The following is a 24,900-nucleotide window of genomic DNA, read 5'->3' on the forward strand; positions in this document are numbered from 1 at the left end:
AGAAAATAAGCATTAAAATGTTTTTTTTTTCTGTAAACTGTAAGACAATGACCCTCAATCTTTAGGTTTCATGTCACCATCACCATCTCTATCTGTGATTCTGAACCAGATATTTAGACAACAATAAGAGTTATGAGCTAATTGTACCCACAAATAATTAAGTAGTATTACTCCAGATGAGTAAAACTAACAGGAACTCTATTTTTGGCAAGAAATATAGGTTTGCTTGTTTTTTGGACTGATATTTTGATGATATTTAAAAACGTTTTATCTTAAAGAAGCATTAAGCTTTGTGGAATAATTGCAGTAGTAAGTTGTGGTTTTCTTTTTAAGTGTTTTTGTAATTTGTAATCTTTGGTTCTTCTATGAAGCCTATATGCTAAGGGAAGTATCCTTGCTGCATACTTGCACATGCTCATATAAATTCAGAAAGCAATTAATGTAATTTTTCATCCATCCTGTAAAAGAAAAAAGCATAATAGATATCATATATAATGATCTGTTGACCTTGTGTTGACCAGAGAAAAGAAAATTTCACTTCTCTAAAATGAAAGGATGTGAAGTGGGGACACGTTTCCTTTATCCCAAGCCACTTCCTGCATTTTGCTCATTAATCTGCACTGTTTATACCAAAATAACCTATAACATTACGTCCCCATTCAGTTTTTTTTAAAGACAAGAATGAATTTTCAAGCTCATCTTTTCACGAGTTTTGAGTATATATTTTATTTGTTTTAAACCTACATTTGAATGAGCTGTAGACATAATAAATGTTTTATAACACTATATACGCATTTGTTCGAGCTATGTTTTACTGTGTTATCAATCATTTATTTACTGCTTAAATACAATTATAATAACTGCTTATAATAAGAATTACATTATATGTTCTTGCATCTGCTTACAACTACATAGTAATGTGTTATAAAATATTACAATGTGTTATGAACCAAACATTATAAACAGTTTGTATGTACGGTATAACTGCATGTGGGTTAAATGTTTTAATAAGTTGTTCAAACATCTCAGTGAACATCAGTTTGCAATAATTTTTTCATGAAAGTCATTTTTACAAGGTAATGAAATAGTATTTTGAAATGAACTTGCACTTCAGTTGCACCACCAAGCAAAAACGGTGTAACACCGACAAAAATAAGTGCAGACTTGGTCTTTAATATTGATCCCACCAATCGATAAGGGTTGATTACCAACCGGTTTATGGGGCAGGCCCCCGTTCACTGCATGCCACTTGGTTTTGGTGATTTCATTAATAGCAAATTTGCACCACAAATGTTCCATATCAATTCTCATTAATTGGCCTACCTTATGATGTAGCCCTGTGTTGTGATGGTTCCAAAATTCAGTTTAATAAGCTTATTCTTTTGCTGAATATGTGCTTATAAATACAAAAGTCAGAAAGAAAAAACCTATAAAGCAACGCACGGAAAACCTTTTGCCAGTTAGTATTATTCTAGCATAGGAGTATTAATTAGTTTCTTAGTTTGTATTGAAGTTATTATGTGTAGTCTACGGTGAGCACTGTAAATGATGAGAGGCAACAGGGCACCTACACAACACACAGGGGGTTAATAGGGAACCACAGCTAATGTTTGCCTCGGGTCCCTCAACAGGTTAATCTGGCAGTGCTCAGCTTGTGAAAGTCTGCTAATTAATTTTCATACCATACATAATTATTGGAAAGTAAGATAAAAAAAGTATGGAAATAGATAAAAACATTATATATATAAATATATATATAAATATATAAATATATATACCAGCCAAAAACAGTCATTGTCATGTTTTCATACTTTATTCAAATCTTATCACAAAATTTACAGAAGCATTCGTTACTTCACCTTATATTTATTGAATCACAGAAGGATTTTAAAACAGTGGTGGAAAGTAACAAGTACATTAAATAAAGTACTGTTCTTAAGTATATATTTTTTCTAGTTACTTCCCCAGTTTATTTACATTTTATGCTACTTTTATACTTCTAACCCACTACAATTAAGAGAGAATTGTTGTACTTGTCCCAATTAATCAATCAAATTAAGCTTTTACTTTTTAAAAAAGCTGATAAAATACAACTTATTGATGAAGATTAATCCATTTAATCACAATATTTATTCTGACAGCCCACAAAAAACAGTGTAATTGGGGTCTCCTTGCCTAATTCAGATGTTAATGAGTTGCCTTAATTAAATAAACTGTTTGAGACTCATATCCAATATTTCACAAAATAGCAAAGATTTTAGATTTTTTTTTTAAGTACATGAATGTTTGTAGAAGAACTTCTTTTTGTCTATTTTCCAACCCCCAACTATGATCTCACGACCCCTCAGATTTTTCTTGTGACCCTTTGGAAGGGAACAAACCCTTAGGTTGGGGACCTCTGGATTAAACTACCAAACTACAACATTCAACTGCTTTTTACATATTGAAGCAATAGGTTCTATCAACCTTCTCTGCAGAACGAGTACTTTTAATCTGGATACTCCACCATTTTTTTTGCTGTAAATACTTTTGTACTTTCCGTAAGTAGGATTTTGAACATAGGAGTTTCACTTATAATGTATTGCATATTGATACTTTTACTTACACAAAGTATCAGAATATTTCTAATGTCATTATTGGCGATGTGGAGAAGTTCAGTTTTTTTGGGAGCCTTGTAGAGATGTTAGAGCTTAGTTCCCTCTCACACACAACAAATTGTTAAACTTAAGTATTCAGTCTGTTATAGGCTCGAGTTTGTTATGTGCTTAAACACAGCTGACTTTTTGACCCACGTAGGTGTGTATCTTTGACCAGAGTCAAGCCTAAACCGCAACCTCATGCCACCAAAGCCACTGGATGAGCTCACTGTCTTGTTAACGAGGTCAAATCTGTCGCAATACAATGCAAGTCATCATTTTAAAACCAAACCATCAGTTAATGGTCCAGTTTCACTTTCTCCTCAGATCAGACCACAGCAAGTTAAAGCAACAAAGGTCAGACATTATCTGTTCAATTACATTTATGTTCTTTTAATATTGTTTGTGCTGTGATATATTTATAGGTCAGAGATTAAAAAAAATGAATTGAACACAGGCAGCATCACTGTCGGTGCAATACTGCAGCCTGCAGGTCAAACTGAGTACAACAGCAGCTTGGTTACTGACTGATCAGTTAAATGATTTATTTCATATTGGCTATATCTATCTATCTCTCTATCTATCTATCTATCTATCCATCCGTCCATCTGTCCATATGTTTACAGGTCTGTGTTTGCATTATAAGGGATCAATTACAGTCTATTTTTTTTGTCTCTGTAATGTATATTTTATAATTTAAGTCATATTTGATGTCTAGCCCCCTCCATATCACATGCATCTCTAATAGGCAGGTGAAATCTAGGGGAAAACAGGTCAATGATTGGTTCTCTGGTGACATGTGACCTATAGCTGTTGACTTATTACCAGGAAATGTTAAGTTCTCCATACTTGGGAGTTCACCGTGAAGGTTAGGCGGGCTCTTGCTCTTGGACTAAGAACATCAATTTCAGATTTTCTACTTGCTGGACATTTTTATCCTCGTTCAACAATGAACACAAAGAGGCATTTTGGATGGCGAAAGCTATTTCTGCTGGTCACAGGTAGGTTTCATGCGTGTATTCTTTCTCTTTTTCCTATGAACCACTGCCACACCTTTATGATATTATCACATGGGTTAATAATTAATCCAACTTCTTGCTACTTAAGCTACGGAAGCATGATTGTGTTGAACTAAAAAGAGACCAAACCATTTATTAAATCTACTTTAAAGAGCAACACACTGTGTTATATTTAGTAATATAAACATAGTGTAGTTGAAGTAGTTTTTATTAAATCAAAAATGTCTCTCTACCAATAAAACATTTTTTAAAAAACTACTTTCACTAGTAAAACGACAATACATATTTATTTTTATTTCAGTGCTTCCCTGCTGCAGGAGTTTGCAGGTTTCTATTGCAGAGAAAGAATATGAGGTTGCAAGAGGAGGTGATATTACTATGACCTGTACCTTCATCCCAGCAAGACCAGTCACCAATGCACTCGTCCTCACATGGGAAGGTAACCCTGACAATGATGGTGAACCAATGGTAAGAGGTTTAACAATAGCTGCATGCACAAGGTGGGGTTAAAACATCTTCTTAATACAGCATTATGTGGGGAGCTATAATAATGGGGAACTCTACTCATTTTACATAGAAAGATCAGTTAACTCGTCTTTTGGAGTGCTACTTAGCATGTGAACACAGTTGTGTGATGTAGTTATCTCAGCTTGGACTAAGAGGCTACACAATTATAACAGAAACTAAAACTAGGGGCCTGAGGTGTAAAAGACGTGGGTGTTTATGAGACAGGGAGTGTCTGCGTTTGAACTGCATTATGGGAAGTGTAGGATCCACAAATTGCTTAAGTACCACTTAACTGTATTAAACAACATCCCAATACTAACATATCCATTGTATATTGATATTATTGTGTATGTTACAATCTATTAACTTTCTCAGAAAACACGGTGAGTTAACTGTTAAACCAGGGATTTTTTAAGACTTTATTCATATCAAGATTGTGGCAATGTCCTTCTTCAAATGGATAATGATTCACTGTTGTGAATCACAGTTTCAATAAGGAGCTGTCCCGTGTTTAAACTAAATGTGATAGTGAATAAGTAAATATTGTAGAGGTAGTGTTTATAGCGGTTATGACCTTTGTCCTATGAATAAGTAAAGATTAGCTCTTGCCCATAACCAACTGCTTTACACATTAAATGTTTACAAGAGGAATACGTATTCATTAAGCAAAACTTTTCACTTAAAACATAATTTTGTATTTTGTTAAAAAGTGATGATCAATTGTACAAAAAAATAATACATCAAAGAATAAGTATTGTGGCAACAATGACTTTGATGACTGAAAAGGAAACTGAAGAAGGAGCAGATAAAGTACAAAATGTTAAAGTAATTTTGAATCAGCAATCTGGCTGCTGCTGTAAATGGACAAACAGACACAGAAACTAACAGCTGGATTATTAGCTAGATGAGGTTTTAAATTCAGTTTATTAGTCAGAAAAGTTTAATTTTGAAATTAAACTTGACATGAACTACAAGTGTTTTGGGGGGAAAATGGCATAATGAAATGGCAACACACAAATGGCATTTTAAATGTCTATAACAAAATGAATTAACTTAAGTTATTATGAAAATTAATAATGAAATAACATTTTATAACAGTTTAAATACTTATTATAGAAATGGTTGGTTTATTTATATATTTAAAACTATTTATATATCTGATTTATTTCATAATATTTTATTTATTTGTTTAATATTGAACACTTTGGGGTCCCATATTGTACAGCTTACGATCATTAAACGTTATGTAATGTCATGGTGAAATGTGGCATCACATTGATTATGATTAAGATACTGGTAAATATTGAGTACTGAGTTATTACCATATTGTATTATTATAATATGGTGAACAGATATCTTTCTAAAATATGTTTTTGTTTTTTTCTCTAGCTCTCAGTGGCCACCTACTTTCTGAACAATCCGATCGACATTGCACCTGGTTATGATGGCAGAGCCTTTGTGGAGGTTGATGTTAAAAACCAAGTGAGCACACTGCGCTTAACAAATGTGAACATGCAAGACAGCCGCAGTTACCAATGCAGTGTTCGGATCCCCAATGATGATGAGGGAACAACAGGTGCCATCACTTCCCTTTTGGTCCTGGGTGAGAATCAACCACTGACTTGTTTTAAGTCTATTTATCTATCTGTCCATTGTGAATAATTTATTTTATATGTTTTCTCCATTAAGATGTCATATCAATTGTGCTTGTAGTCCTGCAAAGTGATTGTATCGTTTAAGTTAAATTCTTTGTTTTCTTCCAGTGCCGCCCTCTAAGCCGATCTGCAGGATTCAGGGAGCAGCAGAGTACTGGCAGAACATCACTCTCACCTGCATGTCTGAGGAGGGATCACCTCAACCCCTTTATGCATGGAGGACCTACAGTGTCGAAAACATTCCCAGACAACTTCCACCGAGGACAACCGAAAGTATGCATTTTTAACCATCCATGTGTTAGTTTGAAGAACACATCTTTTGCAGGCTGCTGGAGAGTTCCCCTCATTAGTGTGATTTAAAAGAATGGCCCTTCATCTCAGAATTGTTTAGACTAATTTTTGTCACTATTTTGCAGAGGATGGAGCTCTATCTCTCTTCAATATTTCAAGAGACACATCCGGGTTCTACATTTGCACATCAGAAAATCGGATTGGTTCTTCCAGTTGCAACTTAACTCTAGCTGTGACACCTGGTGAGTGTTTTAACATGATTTACCTGCTGAACCAAGCCCTGGGCTAAGTGTAAAAACACTTTGTCTTTTTGTCCTTTCTCCCCAGGGAGCATGAACGTTGGATCCACTGCACTTATAATTGTAGGAGTCCTCGCAGGTCTGGTGTTTCTGGGAATTTTGATCTTCTGTTGCTGCAAGAAAAAGGGCAAAAAGGAAAAATATGCTGAAGGGTGTGTGTGATATATCCTTTGTGTTTCTGCCACTCTAAACCACCAACAACACCCATGTAACTGCATTATTGTTAGTATCTAAGTGGGGTTCAGAGGTGCTTTAATTAGGTCATCCAACAACACAACCTTAACATTTTCTCTTTGTTTTGTGTATTTTGCCCCTGTTTGTCTGTTAGTGTCCCTGGAGAAGCTGCGATTTATGACAGAGATGCTTCTGAAGCTGGAGAGCAGCTCTGGGATGCCAAGCCAAACAGCGAGACAAAGCATGTCAACCAGCATGAAGTCAAAGACTTGGTTCCTCAAACCATCAACAGCGTTGGTAGAGCTGCACCCAGGATGGAGGACGATCAACACAGTTATTATAGCGGTGAAGAAAAGAATGATGGCAAGGGCAGTGATGTTGACTCTCGACCATACCAGGACGACCAGCAGGATTGTCGCCGTGGAAGTCGTGATCAACTTGATGCTGAGCGTGATCGTTACGGTGGCAGTCGTGATCGCCTTGACGATCAGCGCGATACTTACCGAGGCAGTCGTGATCGCCTTGACGATCAGCGCGATACTTATCGAGGCAGTCGTGATCGCCTTGACGATCAGCGCGATACTTACCGAGGCAGTCGTGATCGCCTTGACGATCAGCGCGATACTTATCGAGGCAGTCGTGATCGCCTTGACGATCAGCGCGATACTTACCGTGGCAGTCGTGATCGCCTTGACGATCAGCGCGATACTTATCGAGGCAGTCGTGATCGCCTTGACGATCAGCGCGATACTTATCGAGGCAGTCGTGATCGCCTTGACGACCGGCGTGACCGGTCTGGCGGGAGCCGCGATCGCCTCGATTACACTGACGATCAAAACAGACAAGGGTATTAATAACCTTATACTGAATGTCTCTATGCCCTAAAAAAATGTACTGGGTTTAGGGACTGACCTTAAGCCCTCAGACACAATGCGAATGGAGGTGCACACATCTACGTTATTGGCTGTTGCCAGCATGAAGATGAAACCCTTGCTTAGAAGCACTAGCCCTGCTAGCACACCTGCAATGCCTTGGTTGGAAACATGTGTCCAAGACAGGGCTCTCATCCCGAGCTCTTGAAACTACCGCAAACTTGTGCTGTAAAGTTCAGGAAATTCAGACACACATAATATTAGTTTTTCCTATATTTTGCCTTCCGTGCCTGGCTAACTGCCTCATTTCTCTTGGCCACACAGGTATTAACACATGCACCTTGCTCAACGCTGAAAAAGCGCAGTGGTGCCATCATCCCATTGTGTCTGAAAGGGCCTTTAGTGCCAGGTCATGTCATAAAGAGACGCAGCTAAATTCATTTTCCCATCCTCTCAAATACTATGAATTGTCATGTACAAAGCCAGTACTCAAAATAATAACCTGGGGAACGTTCTAAATTAGAAGTGTCTTCAATATAAGCCTGTCCCACATAAAAGCATCATTCTCTCTTCTACGGAAGTAAATAAAAAGCCACTATTTGGGAATATTCAGTTTGGAGGTGCTTGAAGTTTAGTGACATTGTGAGTACTGTCTTGCACAGCTGGTTGCCAAGGTACTGTAGCCGAGCTAACTGGACCACTAATCACAGTGATTCAGCAGAATTGATTTTTTTGTCTCGAGTTTTGCCGTAATGAATCCTCGTCTGACTGAGCATTTAAAAGGAGTAAAGAACACCAAATATGTACATCTCTCCAGTGTGAGTAAACTGGTAACATAGGCTGGTGAGTATTAGTTTTGTTGCTAAAGTTACTTGGAGTTCCCAAGGTGGCTCAACTTTAAGTGTGTTTGAGATGATGCACAGGTTTAATGGACACCTGTGAGCCAATCAACTATTCAGAACAAAACTTAAGTCTTATGAAAACTCTGTATTCTCTAGCTAATCAGGACCTCAATCAATAGGCCAATGTCAGAGAGGGGTTTAAATGCCCATTGGTCTCAGAATGGATACCCAGGGTTTTTAATTATAATCTATATTAATAGTGTCATCATACCTTAGTAGTGCTGATATTGTTGTTGTTTTTTTTCATAAAAACTTGCCCAGTGCCTTTCTCATTGAATGTACATTTGTCATTCAATACCATCCAATCATTCATAGAAATATAGGTCACATATTCAGGCCACAAATCTATTGCAGTAATTTGGGGATTGTTGTTAAAACATTGTTTCAGGCAAAGGGGATTGTTCTTTCACTTATCCATATAAAATGTCTACATTATCTTTGTGATCCAGAGTAATAAAGTGCCTCAGCTGCACCTGTGCTAGATTTACACCTATTCTAAAACGTATTTTTAAGATGTGTGCAAAAAGTTTTTTTAGTTTTTTTTTTTTTACTGTGTGTGAACTTTGTGTGTAACTTTTTCTTCATGTTTTTTGTGTTGTAACTGATTCCCCTTAATGTAAAATTGAATTTTATTGTATGTGAAGAAAATCAAATCGAGTTCAATAAAGAAAGTGGGTGAAATAGTTGCCGTTTCTGTGCAGTGAAATTCCTCAAAACTCACAGCCGAGTCTGACCTGATTTACTCATGGAGCCCCACCACCACCACCACCACCCCCCCACCCTTCCCTCCTCCACCTCCACACCGGGCAGACCTCTCGACTCTGCCCGGGAGCCCTGCCACTACACCCGCTGGAGAACATTTTAAATTAGACTCCATACATATAAAAACTAAAGAAACCACTCTGTTAAATATTGTGCAGCATATAGACGTATGCACCGGACGTGTGGGCCTCTGTCGGACCAGCGCCTGGTTCGGACTCACCTATGAAGTGGTACAGTCCCGTTAGACGCAGTCTGTGAGTCCTGTTTACTGCCGCAGATAACGGACAGCCAGAATGAGCAACATGCGGATAAACTGCACTTTACCATAAAACGGACTGTATAATGAACTTTTACCGGCTGGCTATTTTACTGGGAGCATCGGGTGAGTCTCATTCCCTTCACTTACTTATGTCTGCTTTACTTAAACGTGTCTGCTTCACGAGGATCAGCAACAGGTTGTTGATCGTATCCGTTCAGGCTGCACGAGACTCAGTAAAGTGCTTATTTTATGGGTTTGGTGAAGTTAACGAGATGGATGCCTTACTTACACATCGTTTAAATCGTGTTTTAACGATTCAGTAACAAGTAAGGTGGTTTATGTGATGACCCTAATACTCATGGGATTAATAGTGTCTGGTATTGATATACATTGTAGTATAGAGTTACACTTTATCTCCCCATATGATTATAATATCCACTGGGCTTTCTTTTGTGTGTGTTTTTTTGCTGTTACAGGCCTATTTGTGATGTACACTATCACAGTTAAATACATAAAGGCGTGATTGTACATTTTGAGGTACGCTTTTTAATGGTAGAAAGCTGTACTTTAAAGGTGCAATACCAAGGAGCTGCAGCGATTACTCGATACAATCGATAGAAAGAACACTCATTTGCAACTATTCTGATAATTGATCAATCGCTTCAATTCACATGTCAAGATGTCAATCATTCCCTGGTCGCAGGTTTTCAATTATGATGATTTGACGACTTTCTTTGTCATTTATGATAGTAAACTATGTGTTTGCTGTTGATCAGATAAAACAACCATCCCGAACATCTTGGGGTGTGGGAAAGTATAACGGGCATTTTCACAGTTTTCTAACGTGTTATAGACAAATGTAATCAATTAACCCAGACTGATGATTGACAGATCAATCAAAATGAAAAAAAGACATCGACACATACAGCCCCGTACTATAATTTTAAACTTTAAAACTTCAAATAGGTCCCATAAAATGAACATAAGGTCTCAAAAGGGTTGGACATGTACCAAAGCACCCTGACAAATATATTCACTTCACTTGCCACAGACTTTATGAGTGTTGCTGGAAAAATTGCATTGAAATCCTTTATCAAACATGGAGACTATATTCAGTTTTATCAGTGTTTTCTTTGTTGGCTCTAATGAGTCAATGTGAAGGAATGTAGGAAGCACTAAAGGCAGGAAATGCGACAGCTCTGGAGAGGAAACCTGACCGTGTTCAGGAAACATGCAGTGGCAGAGCTCTGACATGGAGCACATTTGTGACATCACACTGTTTTAAACAGGTCTAATGTTGAAATGATGCCTTTAGTTTGTATGCAGGTGTAGGAGGAGACTCACTGCAGTCTCTGTTACCTGTTCATTAACTTACAGTGAGTCACACCTGATGTAAACTTCATGAAAACAATCATTTACAGAACATCCTCTCACCTCAGACTGAAAGCATTCCCAGAGTAACGGTTTGGTTTAAATCTCTAGCAGTTAATTGGTCTGTTCACACCCAGCTGGAGGAGGCCTGATGCTCTCATTGGTTGGGAGTCTGTGACCTCCTCCCCCTCTCTGATCCTCAAGTGGTACAGAGAGGAGGGGGCAGCTTAGCCCCAACAATGGACTGGTCCATGAAAAAAAAAAAACAAAGGGAAGACCAGAGCTCTCTCGTGGGAGGAACTTAGGAGCTCAGTCCCCCATCCTCTTGTTCTCTTATCTTGTAAAAATCATCTGGCTCCATAACTGTACTTGGATATATGCAGATAATGTTTAGTTTCTTATCAGAGAGGAAAGGACACCTGAAGATGCTCATTTGATCAGACTCAGTTAATCATTAAAGTCACCTGATTTATTTAGGATTTAGGACATGAAACATTAGCATACTAGTTTGAAAAGTGAGCTGATCCAATGTAATAAAAACAATTGTTAACAATTTTTGATAAATCATTATTAGTTTCAATCATTTTTTAAGCAACATTTTCTGCTCTACTGTTTTTTATGATGTAAACTGAAAGTCTTCGAGATTTGGACTGTTAGTCCGACAACTAAAAACGTCATCTGAAGACATCCCCTTTTGCATTTTTCCCACTTTTTCAAAGACTAAACATGATTAATAGAAATTAATTAAAAATAACTTTTAGTTGCTGTCCTAATGGGGGCCTGGATATAAGCATATTGGGTACATATTAGAATAAAACAAAGAAAAGCTTCCATTTTAGTTGAATGCCAAACACAGGCCTAAGGAGAGTCAGGCTGGTGGATTGTTTTGTTTTGATTTCCTGTCTTTCTGGGAAATGTTTAGAGGGAGTTCCTGCCCCACCTAGAGCTAATATGACTAGCAGAAAGCACCCACGAGTGTCCGACCTCTCCATCCCCTCCCTCTGTGATGACAACCCCCTGCCTCTCCAAAGGCCTCCCCAGCCCCCCACACACATTGGAATTTAACCTCCCTGACCTCTGGTACCGAGAAACAGAGCCTGATCTCTGTTCCTGGCTTTGCTCCTGTTTTAATATGAAGCTAAATATCGGTGCAGTGAATCATCCACATGGACAACGAAGAGGCACAGCTGTTTCCCCTGTAATGTCAAGTTGATATCTGCATCCTCATCCTGTCTTTATACTTTTTTTGACTAATCTCAAGTGTAGTTTAATACAACAGTTCTGCAACAATTTGGCCAGCTCATTTATATCAATAAGTGGAAACTAAATATGACTATGGAGTTGAAATGATTAGTTGATTAATATATCAGGAGATCAACAGGAAAAACGTCCCAAACTATTTCAATTTAAAGCAAAAATGCCCCCAAAAATACCCAATTCCAGCTTCTAATTTGTGAAGATGTGCTGCTTTTCTTGGTCTTATTGATAGTAAACTGAATATCTTTAGGTTTGGAACTGTTTGTTGGACACCTAAAAACTTAAATGATACTAAGCATTTTACTTTATTTTCTGACCTTTTATAGACCATGAATTGATTAATTAAGAATCAACCTTACTAACATAATTCAACATCATACCATTACCATCATACCATTAATCAAAACCTCTTAAAATAGTTTCAACAAGAGCAGAACCCTACAACCTTTGTGATTTATTGCAGTTGTTTTATTGGGTTAAAATAACGAATCTTATACAGTACCAGTCAGAAGTTTGGACACACCTTCTCATTCAACTACTTTGAAGAATCTAAAATATAAAACATATTCTGGTTTGTTGAGCATTTGTTTGTTTACCACATAATTCCATATGTGTTCCTTCATAGTTTGGATGTCTTCAATATTAATCTACAATGTAGAAAAAAATACAGAAAAACCATTGAATGAGAAGGTGTGTCCAAACTTTTGACTGGTACTGTACATTTAAGTAATTTATCAAGCACAAATGCCAAACTTGGGTCCAGCTTCTAAATGTGAAGATATGTTTCTTTACCTTTTGTAGCATCTTAAACTGAATTGGTTTTGGACTGTTGGTTGGACATGAATTGCATTGGATGAAGTAAACTTGGATCTGAAGGAAATTTAATTTTCTATAAATATTTTCCACTATTTTCTGTTTATACAATAGATTAATCAAAATCATAATTTAGATATAAATGGATGGTGATAGTTCCCCTGTAATGGTCATACTGGGGAGATACTCCTCTCTGGGTTATAAAATGAGTAAATAACCCAGTGAAGGCTCCTGGTGTAGATTACTGCGGGTAAAATATGTGAACATGCTATTTCTCAACACTGATAAAAGCTGTGTTTGAACTGTACTGCACACATTTTTATCTTTGAACAATATTTGCATGACTGAATAGTCAAATCACGTCTCCTGGACACAGAAGCTCTATATATATATTTGTCTCAACCACAGAACTTATTCCCATTCCCTTTCTCTTTTCTCCTGTCAGTGTGTGTGTGTCATGGCGTGCATGTCACAGTGCGGGAGAAGCAGCGGTTTGCGATGCTCTTTCAGTCCGTGGTCCTCCCCTGTCAGTACCAAACGGCCTCCACTCAGACCCCGGTGGTGCAGTGGTGGTACAAGTCCTACTGTCGAGACCGCACACGAGAGTCCTTCACCCTGCCCCAGAGTTTGGGCGTCCAGGCCTCCGAGCTGGGCGCCACGTCTCACCTGGAGTGCTCCGACAGCGGCCGCACGGTTCGGGTTGTAGCGTCAGCGCAGGGAGCCTCCATGACGCTGGCTGAGCACTACAAAGGAAGAGACATCGCCATCGTCAACAGTAATAACATCATTCTTATCTTAAAGTTATGAATTAAGGAGGAAGGGTTGCTGCAGCTGTTTGATGACTGCTCTCAGGACTCAGAGCTGACACTGCGTTGTGTTTCCTGTTCTGTAAATAAACCTCTTTTGTCCCTCTCTCACAATAGAGTAACACACACACACACACACACACACACACACACACACACACACACACACACACACACACACACACACACACACACACACACACACACACACACACACACACACACACACACACACACACACACACACACAGGATCATGACTTCTATTCATGTATGACTCCTTGTAAAAACCTCAGGCCTTATCAAGACAAAACACCCGTCCTCTATCCAGATGCGTCAATGGGACACACCAGCATTCAACACTCCCCTCCTGTCGTCATTTAATACAGTAAATAAGATAAAGGTGTCCCGAAACGATGAATTCATTGCTGATAATCGCTTCATGTCATGTTGAATTGTATTTCTCTTGTTTTTCATAGAAACGCTCTGTGTGTAGTTTTGTCCTGGCTTTAGAGTATCTTTGCAGATGTTAACACAAACAGCTATAAGCTTAAATATACGGTTACTGCTGCTAAGTGTAAAGTTACAGGCGTATTCAAAGCCCAAAGCTTTTCTGTTTTAAATCAAAGGAGTTTCCAATTTTTGACTATATTATTTCATTATTTGAGACATTTGGCTTCTTTTTTAAATTATACAAAGATTTAAGTAGAAAAACATGTTAATACTTCTAAAATTGTATACTCTTAGATACATCTACTGAAACTCAGGTATCGTAGAAGCACTAGTATTGAACATTTTCAAACATAACCCATCAGTCATACATCACTACAAAGGTGTCAATGTTATTTGCACCCAAAAGCTGTTTAACAACGTCATTATAGTCAGTGTTTTGTCAACGTCAATCAATTTTGATTCACAATTATGGCGGTTAAACTCTGACCTGCTTTGTGAACATGACCTGACCGCTCTCTCCTTGCAGCACATTTAACCTTGTTTCTTGTCTCTGTGCAGAAGCAGACCTGCGCATCGGGGAGCTGCAGTGGGGTGACAGCGGAGTGTATTTCTGCAAAATCGTTATTGCCAATGATCTAGAGGGGAAGAATGAGGCCCAGCTGGAGTTACTGGTGCTCGGTATGACTACTATTTATTTTCTATCAAATTACAGTGACAAAGACTCAGACAAACTTTGAATCTGATCGAGGTCACTGGGGAAAGTTTTCTTTAAATGTTTGATTTCATATTAAGCTCAATAAAGTTTCGTTCCATAAGTTGTTGAAGGCTTTAGATACAGTCTCTTTGTTGCTCTGCGTTCCAAAGTGCCTTTACAACAGTTTCCATGGAGACGGCCAGATGGCGTTTCCCTCTTTACGTGGTTTAGGATACAGGGTTGACGTGGATTTTAATTTGGAAATGCTTAAGTGAAGTATGTCAAAACCGTACTCAAGTACAGTACTTCAGTAAAAATAGCACTCTCCATCTTTGGTATTTTGTACTGGATTGTATTTTAGGTGCATCTGAAGTAAGTTATACTACAGTATGTCAGTGTTTGTACAGCTTCAAAACTGTATGGCATGATATGTTGGCTGTTTGAGTGTAGTCATATCCCATTATATTTGTATTCAGTTGCTAATTAGAGATCAATGAATAGCTTTTCATATAGCGTAACATTTCGGTGCTAAAAGTGAGTGATTCACCGTCTTCTGTCAATGACCCTTAAAGTAGCCCGTCCACAGCCCTCCACAGAAAAACTGTGGAGACCATTGTTGCCAAAGCCACTCCTTAAGCTGTTACCATGGCAACGTGCTTTTGCACAGGAGACTGGGACATGTTGAGGGTTGCTGCTGGTGTCGACATGAAGAGAGAGAGGTAGAAAAGGGGACTACACTCTAACAACAGTTACCCAAAATGATTTTCCTCCTTTAACTTTGGCTAACCCTGATGTTTTTTGTTGTTGTAATAAAGTCTTCTCATTCATACAGTCCTCCTCCACTGAGCATTAATCTGATTATTATCAGCTCACAGGAGAGAAGAGGGGAGGTTAAACATGTGAGAATAACAAGACTACACTGGGTTTTGGTTTTTGCCACGTTGCAATAAGGAAGTGTGTAAAAGGACTTCAGTACCAGATTAGCATTTCATAGTTTTCAGATCTCACACACTACCAATTTTTATACACCAAAATGTACAGCAATAGTTTGACATTTTGGGAAAATTGGCATTTTTTGCTTTGTTGCAGAGAATCTGATTTTACCACTCTCATATCTGTCTGTTCAATATCAAGCTACTGACAGCAGCCTGTTAGCTTAGTTTAGTTTAGCAATAAAGAATGGAAACAGCTAGCTTTTTGTTCCAAAGTAACAAAATACCAGCATACTAATACTTAATTATACAGGTTATATCTTGTTTGTTTCAACTGTAAATAGTCTGCACATAACCTCCCGTAAAACAATTTTGTACGGAGTAACCATAGGAGATATATTGTGTAAGCTAGCTGTTCCCCCCTGTTTCCAGTCCTTATGCTAAGCTAAGCTAACCAGCTGCTGGCTCAGGCTCCATATTTACCGTACGGACAAGTCAGCCCCCAAACTCTAAGCACTCAAGCACATAAGCCATTTTCCAAAATGTCAAAATAATAACCAATATGTTGTGATGTTCCTTCTCCCATCATTTCAGTAATCTCTCCTTTAGTTTGATTTTTCTTTGATCTTAATTCCCCCTGCTCTCGCTTTTTTCTCGCAACTCCTTCTCATGTGTTCCTCCATTACTCCTTCCTGCATCTCTCACTGCCTCGCGACCTCTCAAGGCTGCATAGCTCCTCAGCTCTCTCAGGTTACTCAGTGTTACTGAGCTTCATGGTATGTAGATGAATGTGCCAGGGAACCAAGATTACTTTTTTTATCAGGTGGAAAGGTTACGCTGCTTTCCCCCCCTCCATAGTAACAGTCTACTCAGCACACTGGAGCCAGTGGGTGTTTCGTCTATCCCTGCAGTCAAACAGTTCAGACAGTGACTGGTCTTTAATTATAGTCCTTTGACACCCCACGATAAACACATACTGAAAACACGAACACCTGCAGTTATGTCTCATTCAGGGCACACCTGTCGCAGCCCCTTTATTTTCCCATATTTTACAGTTTTCTAACTGCCTTGAATGTTTCTCTTTTTGTATCTTGTATGTAAAGCACAAAAGAGATATTGTGTCACAACCGTACATCTTGGCTTGACCTCTTTTGATGGGCTCCCAAGGCTAAATTGTTGCCCTAGAATGTGCCCCAGTTTTCAAAAAAACCTCTTTGTCCTCACACACTGCCTCTCATGGCACCTCTCAGTGTGTGTGTGTGTGTGTCTGTATGCATATTGTGTAGATTAATTTGTGAGCAGTTTTAACTCCACTAGAGAGGCACATCCGTGCTGGGAACCTCAATGAAGAAATATAGCACTGCTGGCCTCCTGCTAAAATTAGATTCAAAGCAAGAGTGCATTTTGGACTCTGAACTCTTACTTGCATGACTTATATTCATGTTCACTGGTTACTAATTTTACACACTTCTAAGCATAATTTTTATTAGCATAAACTCTGGGCACCAAATAATATCAGTGTGATCCATATTATGACAAGAGTACGGTCATGCTAGCTGCTCTGTGAGGCGACACATGTGTTTTGAGCTAAACTCTAATGTCAGCATGCTAACATGCTCACAATTACAACTTGATGATTTTGAGCATATGTATAATATAATATATATAATATAATATAATGTTTACCATGTTCATCATTTAATTTCAGCATTTTAGCATGCTAATAGGCCTAAACACAAAGTACAGCTGAGGCTTATAAATGTCTTTAGTTTAACAGGTATTTGGTCATAAATCAAACTTTGGCAAAATTAGACCTGATGATGGCACTAGATAAGAAATTAAGTTATTATAATACATCTTCAGGGAGGCATGGATGCGTGTTCCGAACTTCCTAGCGCACCATTCAATTATTTTTAAAACATTTGACATTTACCGCTTGAGGAAAATTCAGAGGATCATCAAAAGTCCATGTGCTTCAGTGTCTGGGAACCATGAATGTCTCTACAGAATTTCATGGTAATATATCCAATAGTTGAGATAGTTCAGTCTGAACTAAAGTTGCAAATCAACAAACATTACCGTCTCTAGAGCCACGCTGCTAGCATGGCTAGAAAATGTCCTCATGACAGCATGTAAGATTAATAATTTATGTAAAAAGTTTGTCCCTGCAGCTCCTCAATTAGTAAGTGGACCTCCACTCTGCTGACCTTTTGACTCTTGCTTTCTGCTTCCTCTGCCGGCCTTCACCTGTGCTCTCCCTCTCTCTGCAGGCAGGACAGGTCAGCAGGACGATATCCTACCTGAGTTTGAAGTGGAGATTATGCCAGGTACGGCACCTCATCTGAACTTTTGTTTCACTGCCTGTCCTCTTCTAGCTTACCTTATGCTTCCTCATGTATCATTTTCACCAACCAATCAAAACTCTATTACTAACAAAATTCACGATCCCATGTTTACACTGTTATAAATCAAATTAAGGAAAAGTGTACAGACAGACCCAACCTGAAACTACACACAGTCAGTTAGAAATCCTAGACTCACAGTTTTTATATTTTATCCCTGGTCATGATTTACATTCCACAGGGGATATATGTTGACTTAGCGAGGGGTTTTGAGTGAATTCGGCTTTTGGGCACACCCTGAGGAAGTGTGTTGTTAGAGACTGGATACTTTAGAGATGTGATGATGGATAAGAGTCACTCACAGATCCCTTGAGTTTTCCTGAATTTTCCTTTTTTTAAATACTCATTGAAGGGGTGAAAGAAACATCAGCATGGCTTACTAAAACTGGGGTATGATTTTGGTAGTTTTTAACAGTTTGATCACATCTGGGAACTCAATGAGCGTTCTACGATAATGGGCAAGAAATACAAGAGGTCAGATGATCAGTTTAGACAGATTATCTAAACAAAAACTGAGGGCACTCGAAAAATATCTGAAATAACTTCTCATTGCACAAGACAACTTTGGCTATTACAGCAAGTCAGAGTTGAACCAAGAAACTGATCTGTAAACTGTGATGAATTTTTGTAAATGGATGTTTTGGGTAATAATCTTATCATTTGCCTTTATTTTTTCTTCCAAATGAACCTAAGTTAATAAGTTTCTGATTATCTGAATGCTCGTATTTCTTGCCCCATAGGACTTTTAGGTATAGTACTGCATTATCTGTCACCTGTCGTATCCACATTTTAAAGGAAGAGGGTTTGTCAGATACGTGTGTGTAATATAAAACATTTAAAATTGCAAAAGTTAAAGCTACTGTGATGAACTTTTAACTGGTTTTGAAAAAGTCTCAAATTATTACCCATGCCTGTATATGACCTTCATAAGTAAACCAGACCACAGCAAGAAGATTGTCTATTTCTCCATAGTTATTCTTAATGCTTGTCATCGGTGCAAACAAGTCGGATACCACACAATCCAATCTGCAGTTGGAGCTCCAGAGGGAGGAGGAGAGCTCCACCCGTGGCAGTAGCGCCTCCTCCTCTGTCCAAGAGCAGAGCTTCTCCTCACTGCTCTGCCGGTCACCGCTGGGAGCCAACACTGACACCACGCTGCTGGAGACCTAGGCCGTATTGCTAGGCCCACTAGAGAGAAGGGAAAACAAGAACCAGAACCAAACAGGGCACACTGTCAGACCTTGCTGCAGTAAAAAAAATTAAAATCTAAAGATAATCCGGTGCTTGGAAACACTTCCACTTTTGTCCATAGGGACCGCCAAAATCAACACCAAATAAAAATGTCCTCATAGTGGATTCAACTACTAAGTGGGCGAAAGATATGATGGAGAGACATCCACGGCATAGGGACAAATACAATTTAGCAAAGTTATCATTGGGATAATATGGTCGGTGTAATGCCTTTAACTGAATCCAACAATGTCTGACAAAAATGGAAGTAATAATGTGTGTCTATATTCCAGAGTGGGCGTTTGTGGGATCTGTAGTCCTGGGCAGCATCTTGGTCCTGTTACTGTTGGGGATCTGCTGGTGCCAGTGTTGTCCTCACTCCTGCTGTTGCTACGTCAGCTGCTGCTGCTGTCCTGAAACCTGCTGCTGTCCACGACACTGTGAGAAACACAAACTGTCTTTATTCACTACAACTTCCACTTTCATTCTCAGTATCAACCTGACAGTAATCATTTATTGCGTTGTTGTTCTCCTGTGCAGTATACGAGGCAGGGAAGATGGCAAAGAGTGGCATGCATGCTCAGGTTCCTGTGTATCCCTACTACATCCCTGGTGTCCCTACTGTTGTTCCTCTTGCCCCTTCATCCCATGTGGAGACAAAGATCGTCTCCATCCCCTCAATGGAGAATAACCTGGCTGGAGGTGAGTAATTATAAGGTGTAGAGGTACTTAGAAGCTCTGTCTTATTTAATTTCAGATACACTGACTTGACTAACCCTCATTTCATCAAACATCCCTCATCGTCGAGTTTGTCTCTGATCTCGGTTGAAAATACAGAAATGTCTGTCTAACACATGCATGTTTGCTATTTAAATCCTGTCTTGACTTTTTTTTGTTAGTTTGTCCTTTCTAAGATTGGACACTTGCATGTATATCTGTGTGTCATTGCATGGTTATGTCCCTGTCTGTGTACGTACTGTGTGTGTGTGTGTGTGTGTGTGTGTGTGTGTGTGTGTGTGTGTGTGTGTGTGTGTGTGTGTCCACATCCACAGCCCGCATTGGTTATCGACTGAAATCCAGTCCAGACCAGGACTCAATGAAAGTTCTGTACTACATTGAGAAGGAGATGGCTCAGTTTCCCTCTGACAAGATGGCTGCATTTAAACGTAAGCCTGCACAGATTAGGCGGGTGTCTGTCATCTGTGTGGCCGTGTGACAGTGTTCATGCGTTTGTGTTTCATGTGCATGGTTTGTGTAAATGAACAAGTGCTTGTTTTCATCTCATCCTTACGTTCATTTCATAACATCTAACTGTCCTTGCTTGGATGAGAAAAACATATCATCATATCGCCCTACCCTAGTTGATTAAGTTGTGAGGACATCGCAAACGAATGTGATATATGAATTATATATGAATAAGCTATTTCAGACACATATTGTTGGTGGTTTTAGTTGGTGGGTTTGTTGAAAATATAGGTGGCTAAAGTAATATCACAAGGCTTGTCATCTTAATTGTTTGTGTCATAAGTCTGAGGTGGCACATGAGAAATGTCTGCACTCAGTAATCTGCAGTGAGCTATAATCAGTGTTCATAATTATATATAGTCATAGCCACTTTATTTACTATGCTCTTACCCCAAACACCTACAATGCCGCTCCACTGATGTGTCTGTGTCAACAGCCAGTAGCCTCTCGGAGCTGAGCTCTCTTCACGATGGAGGGAATACAGACTTCAGACACACCTATCAGACGGTGCAGATGAAGGCGCTCCCGCCCATCCCAGACCTCGACGACCGGTCAGTGCTGAGAGCAGCTCCACCTACACAGAGTCGAAGACTCAGACGGGACAGAGGCAACCAATCAGACGATGAGCTTGACAGAAGGTATAATAACTGTGTGATTTGGTGCATGTATGTGTCTATGTGTTGAGATGGTAAAGGTGACCACTACGGATGAACTGTTTGACTGGAAGAAGCCGTTTACCAAGCAGTTCAAGTGCCAATTACATGTAATCTTTCCATGTAAACCACATCCCTCTAATAGGCTCCAATATCTGGCTTTTAAAAAAATATAATAGATATTACAGGTATATATTTGCTGTACATCCTTCTGCATCAACGTTATATCCCCACCACTGTTTCAAGTTCATCGAACGACCAAAACCAAATCATTTTAAGCTTATTTTATTGTTATATTTTATTACCTGCACTTGTGTTTATCTAAGGTTATTTTTTTATAACCTAAATTGAAATGTAAAGTGTATGAGTGTCTTGATAAACACTATATAAATAAACTGTATTTTTATTTGTATTTTTATTATTATTATTATTATATCTATTTTTTTATATATAAACTGTGCTGAGTTGTGTGCTCTTCCTGTCTGCAGGCGGAACCCGCACTCAGAGCGCCTGCAGAGGAAGACGTTGTCCAGAAGAGGGCGCACCGGCTCCCTGGACGAGCTCGAGGACTTCGCCCAGTCTTACGGGTCCCGCGGTCGTCGCGCTGAGCCTCCGGACCGGTACTACGAGCGGGACTACAGCCCCCGAGGCGTTTCTACAGGGATGATGAAGACGACGGCTGGGCCCGCCGCAGCCCCTCGCCTTTACCACAGAAGAGGAGGGACACGTGGGACAGCGACCGTCCCGGTAGACCGCCCCAGGACAAAGGCTACGACGACGCCTTCCTCAACAGCGTGCTGGACCGCAAGTCGAGGGTGCGGGGGGGGGACCGAGGGGCCTGCAGACCGGACGACGACAGCGACACTCCCTCTAAAGGCAGCTCCAGAGGCAAGGGCAGCGACAGCTACTACAGCCGGTCGCCTAGCAACCGTCCGGAGGAGGAGGACCCTCTGCCTCCGTACTGTGAGCGGGAGGCGGAGCGGTACCGCAGGGCGGACCCGACCGCCGACAGGTACCGCACCGTAGAGCCCCACAGGTCAGAGCCGTACAGGTCAGAGCCGTACAGGACCACTGACCCCGCCACCAGGCCCTTCTGTTACTCCCGCCCCCCCAGGGAGGGTCCCATACTCTACAACAGGGGGCCCGAGAGGACAGAGACAGGAGCCGGAACCTGGTGAGTTACTTGTAGCAGCAACAAGGACGCTCCTTCCTCCTCTTCAGGAAAGAGCCTCTAGACCCTGTAACTATTACCAGATCAGTGTGTGTATTCTGCGTTATTCTCATTGTCAACAAATCCCTTGAAAAGTCCAAAAACAAAACACTAATTCAATTGTGCGTGTAGCCAAAGCCTGATATGACTTAGAAGATAAAGTGCAGGAAGATACAGTTAAATAGGTGTGTTTGTGGGGTCACATGCATGTTCACAGATAAAGGTTTGGATCAGGCATGATGATTTATCCTCCAAATACACAAATAACCTTCACGTCAATACTAAGTTAGAGAATGACAGTAACTAAAGCTGAAACTTCACTTTATTTGATATTTATTTTATTGTGGTTACTTCATAAATATAAAATACATATAGACCTCTCAGGAACACTTAGAGTTTTCCGTCACATAGTTTTTGTGAATACTGAAAAGTGGTGATGACTGACTGATGACCTCGCGTACTGATGATCTGCTTTAGTTAAAAGTGTGTTGTGTTGTTATTGTTGGACTTATGCATGACGAGGAAATACGCAGCATAAACTGCCCCAAGTTCAAGGTAATTACAGCAAAAATGGCAACTAATATCATACAAAGTTATATAATTATAATTATTCATCTTTTTTTGCTGAATCATATTGTTTCATTGCTGACTGATAGCAAATCCTCTGAGGTCTGGTTCAGGTACACAGTCCAGGGGTTGGGGATCTCTGCACTAGCCCACCAAATATGTTTTAATAAGCAGCTGAAAATCGATCCCAAGAAATGGACTTTTCATTGGATTTGTTGACAGCAAGAATAAAATAAAATAACACCAGCATTGTATTCAGGCATTTGAAAATGTTTAACAGTATTATGTACATCATCTGATCGTCTCTTGTGCAATGTAAATACACGATTAATGGTCTTAACACTGAATCAATATCATTTTAGTTCCCACATGCTTTAATCTGTGATATTTCTGCATAAATTTACAGAAGCATTTGCAAACAACACTTATGATTTAACGCAAATATGTACAGTATAATCTGGTCCTCCTTGAAACATTCACAGTGTTGTAAACGCTTACTAACTTGCTTACTAAATATAAAAAAAAACCTGTATCACAGCGTTTTCTACTAACAATGCTTGAGCTGCATGATTTGTGTGAATAATCTGAGACACCTGACTGGATTAAACTCGCATGAGCATGAATGAAAAGTTTCTAACGTGTGGCTCTCGGTGTATTTCTTTAACAGAGCACCGCACTGAGCAGAGGCTCTCTCATAGTGTGAGAAGGTTTCCCAGCCTCGACCTGCACAGCACAGCACAGCACAGCACAGCCAGTCTGTTTGATTAAACCGTCCTGTTGCTAGACAGGAAAGCTAACGGTTCTGCCATCAACCACACGAAGTCTGGCTCGTCTCACAGAAAATAACTGCACCAAAAAAACAGCAGTAGTGGATTGAAAATGCTGAGAAATGACTGTTCACTAGTACGGGACGTTTTTACGCATGTGCATGAACTATATCTGGGTATTTCTTCATGTGCAGCCTACAGATGTTATGTACGTGTTTATTTGTTGAGGTGAATGACTGGATTTACTGACACTAGTGCCAAGATCTTTTTTGTGTTATTATTATCTGCCAAGTTTTTTATCTGCAGGATGCCACAGTCTTATATTACTACAGACTTCACTCTTCTCACTCAGTGCATTGCAACTCAGGTTCACTTTGTATTTGTGTGTTTGTCTGTTGTTGATATTGTACTGTATGTAAGTACTGTACCTTGAATTTGTTTTAAATTGCACTGCTTAAATACTTTTTAAATAAATAAAAAAACTCAAAGAAGTCTCCGCTGTCTTAATGAATTTATGTTTATTATATTGGACAAGAGAGAAGATATATACAGCTCGGACTGCAGTTTATGATTGTTTTTATAATCATTTTAAACATTCATCATTTGGTCTATGGAATGTCAGAGAGTAGTGAGAAATGCCCAGCAACATTACCCAAAGCCCAACATTAGATTTTCAAATGTCTGACCAACATTTTTAAACCAGAGAGATTTGGTTTACTATCACATAAGACAGAGAAAAGCAGTAACTCATCCCAAATAAGCAGCTGCTGACAGATGGTTTAGAAGTTTTGCTTGAAACATGTTTTTTTCAGTCGATCAACTAATCAATGAAATAAGACACATCACTTTTACACAGAAGAGAAAATGTGTCGTGAAAGTGTCCTACTGTACACAAGCAGTTTCATATCTATATATATTTATACATTATATGTTGCTGAGCAGACTTTTTTATTTACCAAATAAGGGGATCAAGTGTTAACTCAGATAGGAGGATGGTTAAGTTTATCAAGGAACAATTTTTCAGGAGCCAAAATTCTGTGTTTTACTTTGTGTTAATTTGTTCTCAACACTTCCACACTCTTCACAGATGACAAACTGGCCTTCATGCTTGCATTCATTTGCATT

General features: G+C 39.3%; 2 protein-coding genes across 2 annotated transcripts; both read left to right on the plus strand.

The window, feature by feature from the left end:
* Positions 1-3,500: 3,500 nt before the first annotated feature.
* Positions 3,501-9,038, plus strand: gpa33b (glycoprotein A33 (transmembrane), paralog b). Its single transcript, XM_054615527.1, has 7 exons — positions 3,501-3,637; positions 3,957-4,123; positions 5,552-5,765; positions 5,926-6,090; positions 6,234-6,350; positions 6,436-6,559; positions 6,736-9,038. The coding sequence occupies exons 1-7, from the start codon at positions 3,586-3,588 to the stop codon at positions 7,433-7,435; spliced, it is 1,539 nt and encodes a 512-aa protein (XP_054471502.1). The 5' UTR covers positions 3,501-3,585; the 3' UTR covers positions 7,436-9,038.
* Positions 9,039-9,283: 245 nt separating this feature from the next.
* Positions 9,284-24,256, plus strand: ildr2 (immunoglobulin-like domain containing receptor 2). Its single transcript, XM_054614999.1, is given in 12 exon segments — positions 9,284-9,499; positions 13,263-13,592; positions 14,634-14,753; positions 17,972-18,028; positions 19,627-19,773; positions 19,874-20,035; positions 20,386-20,499; positions 21,015-21,216; positions 21,720-21,868; positions 21,871-22,338; positions 22,341-22,405; positions 23,676-24,256. Coding segments are annotated over 12 exon segments (1,890 nt in total). The 5' UTR covers positions 9,284-9,459; the 3' UTR covers positions 23,712-24,256.
* Positions 24,257-24,900: the final 644 nt, after the last annotated feature.

The sequence above is a fragment of the Anoplopoma fimbria genome, chromosome 16 (assembly GCF_027596085.1).
Source record: "Anoplopoma fimbria isolate UVic2021 breed Golden Eagle Sablefish chromosome 16, Afim_UVic_2022, whole genome shotgun sequence".
In the NCBI taxonomy this organism is placed as follows: Eukaryota; Metazoa; Chordata; class Actinopteri; order Perciformes; family Anoplopomatidae; genus Anoplopoma; species Anoplopoma fimbria.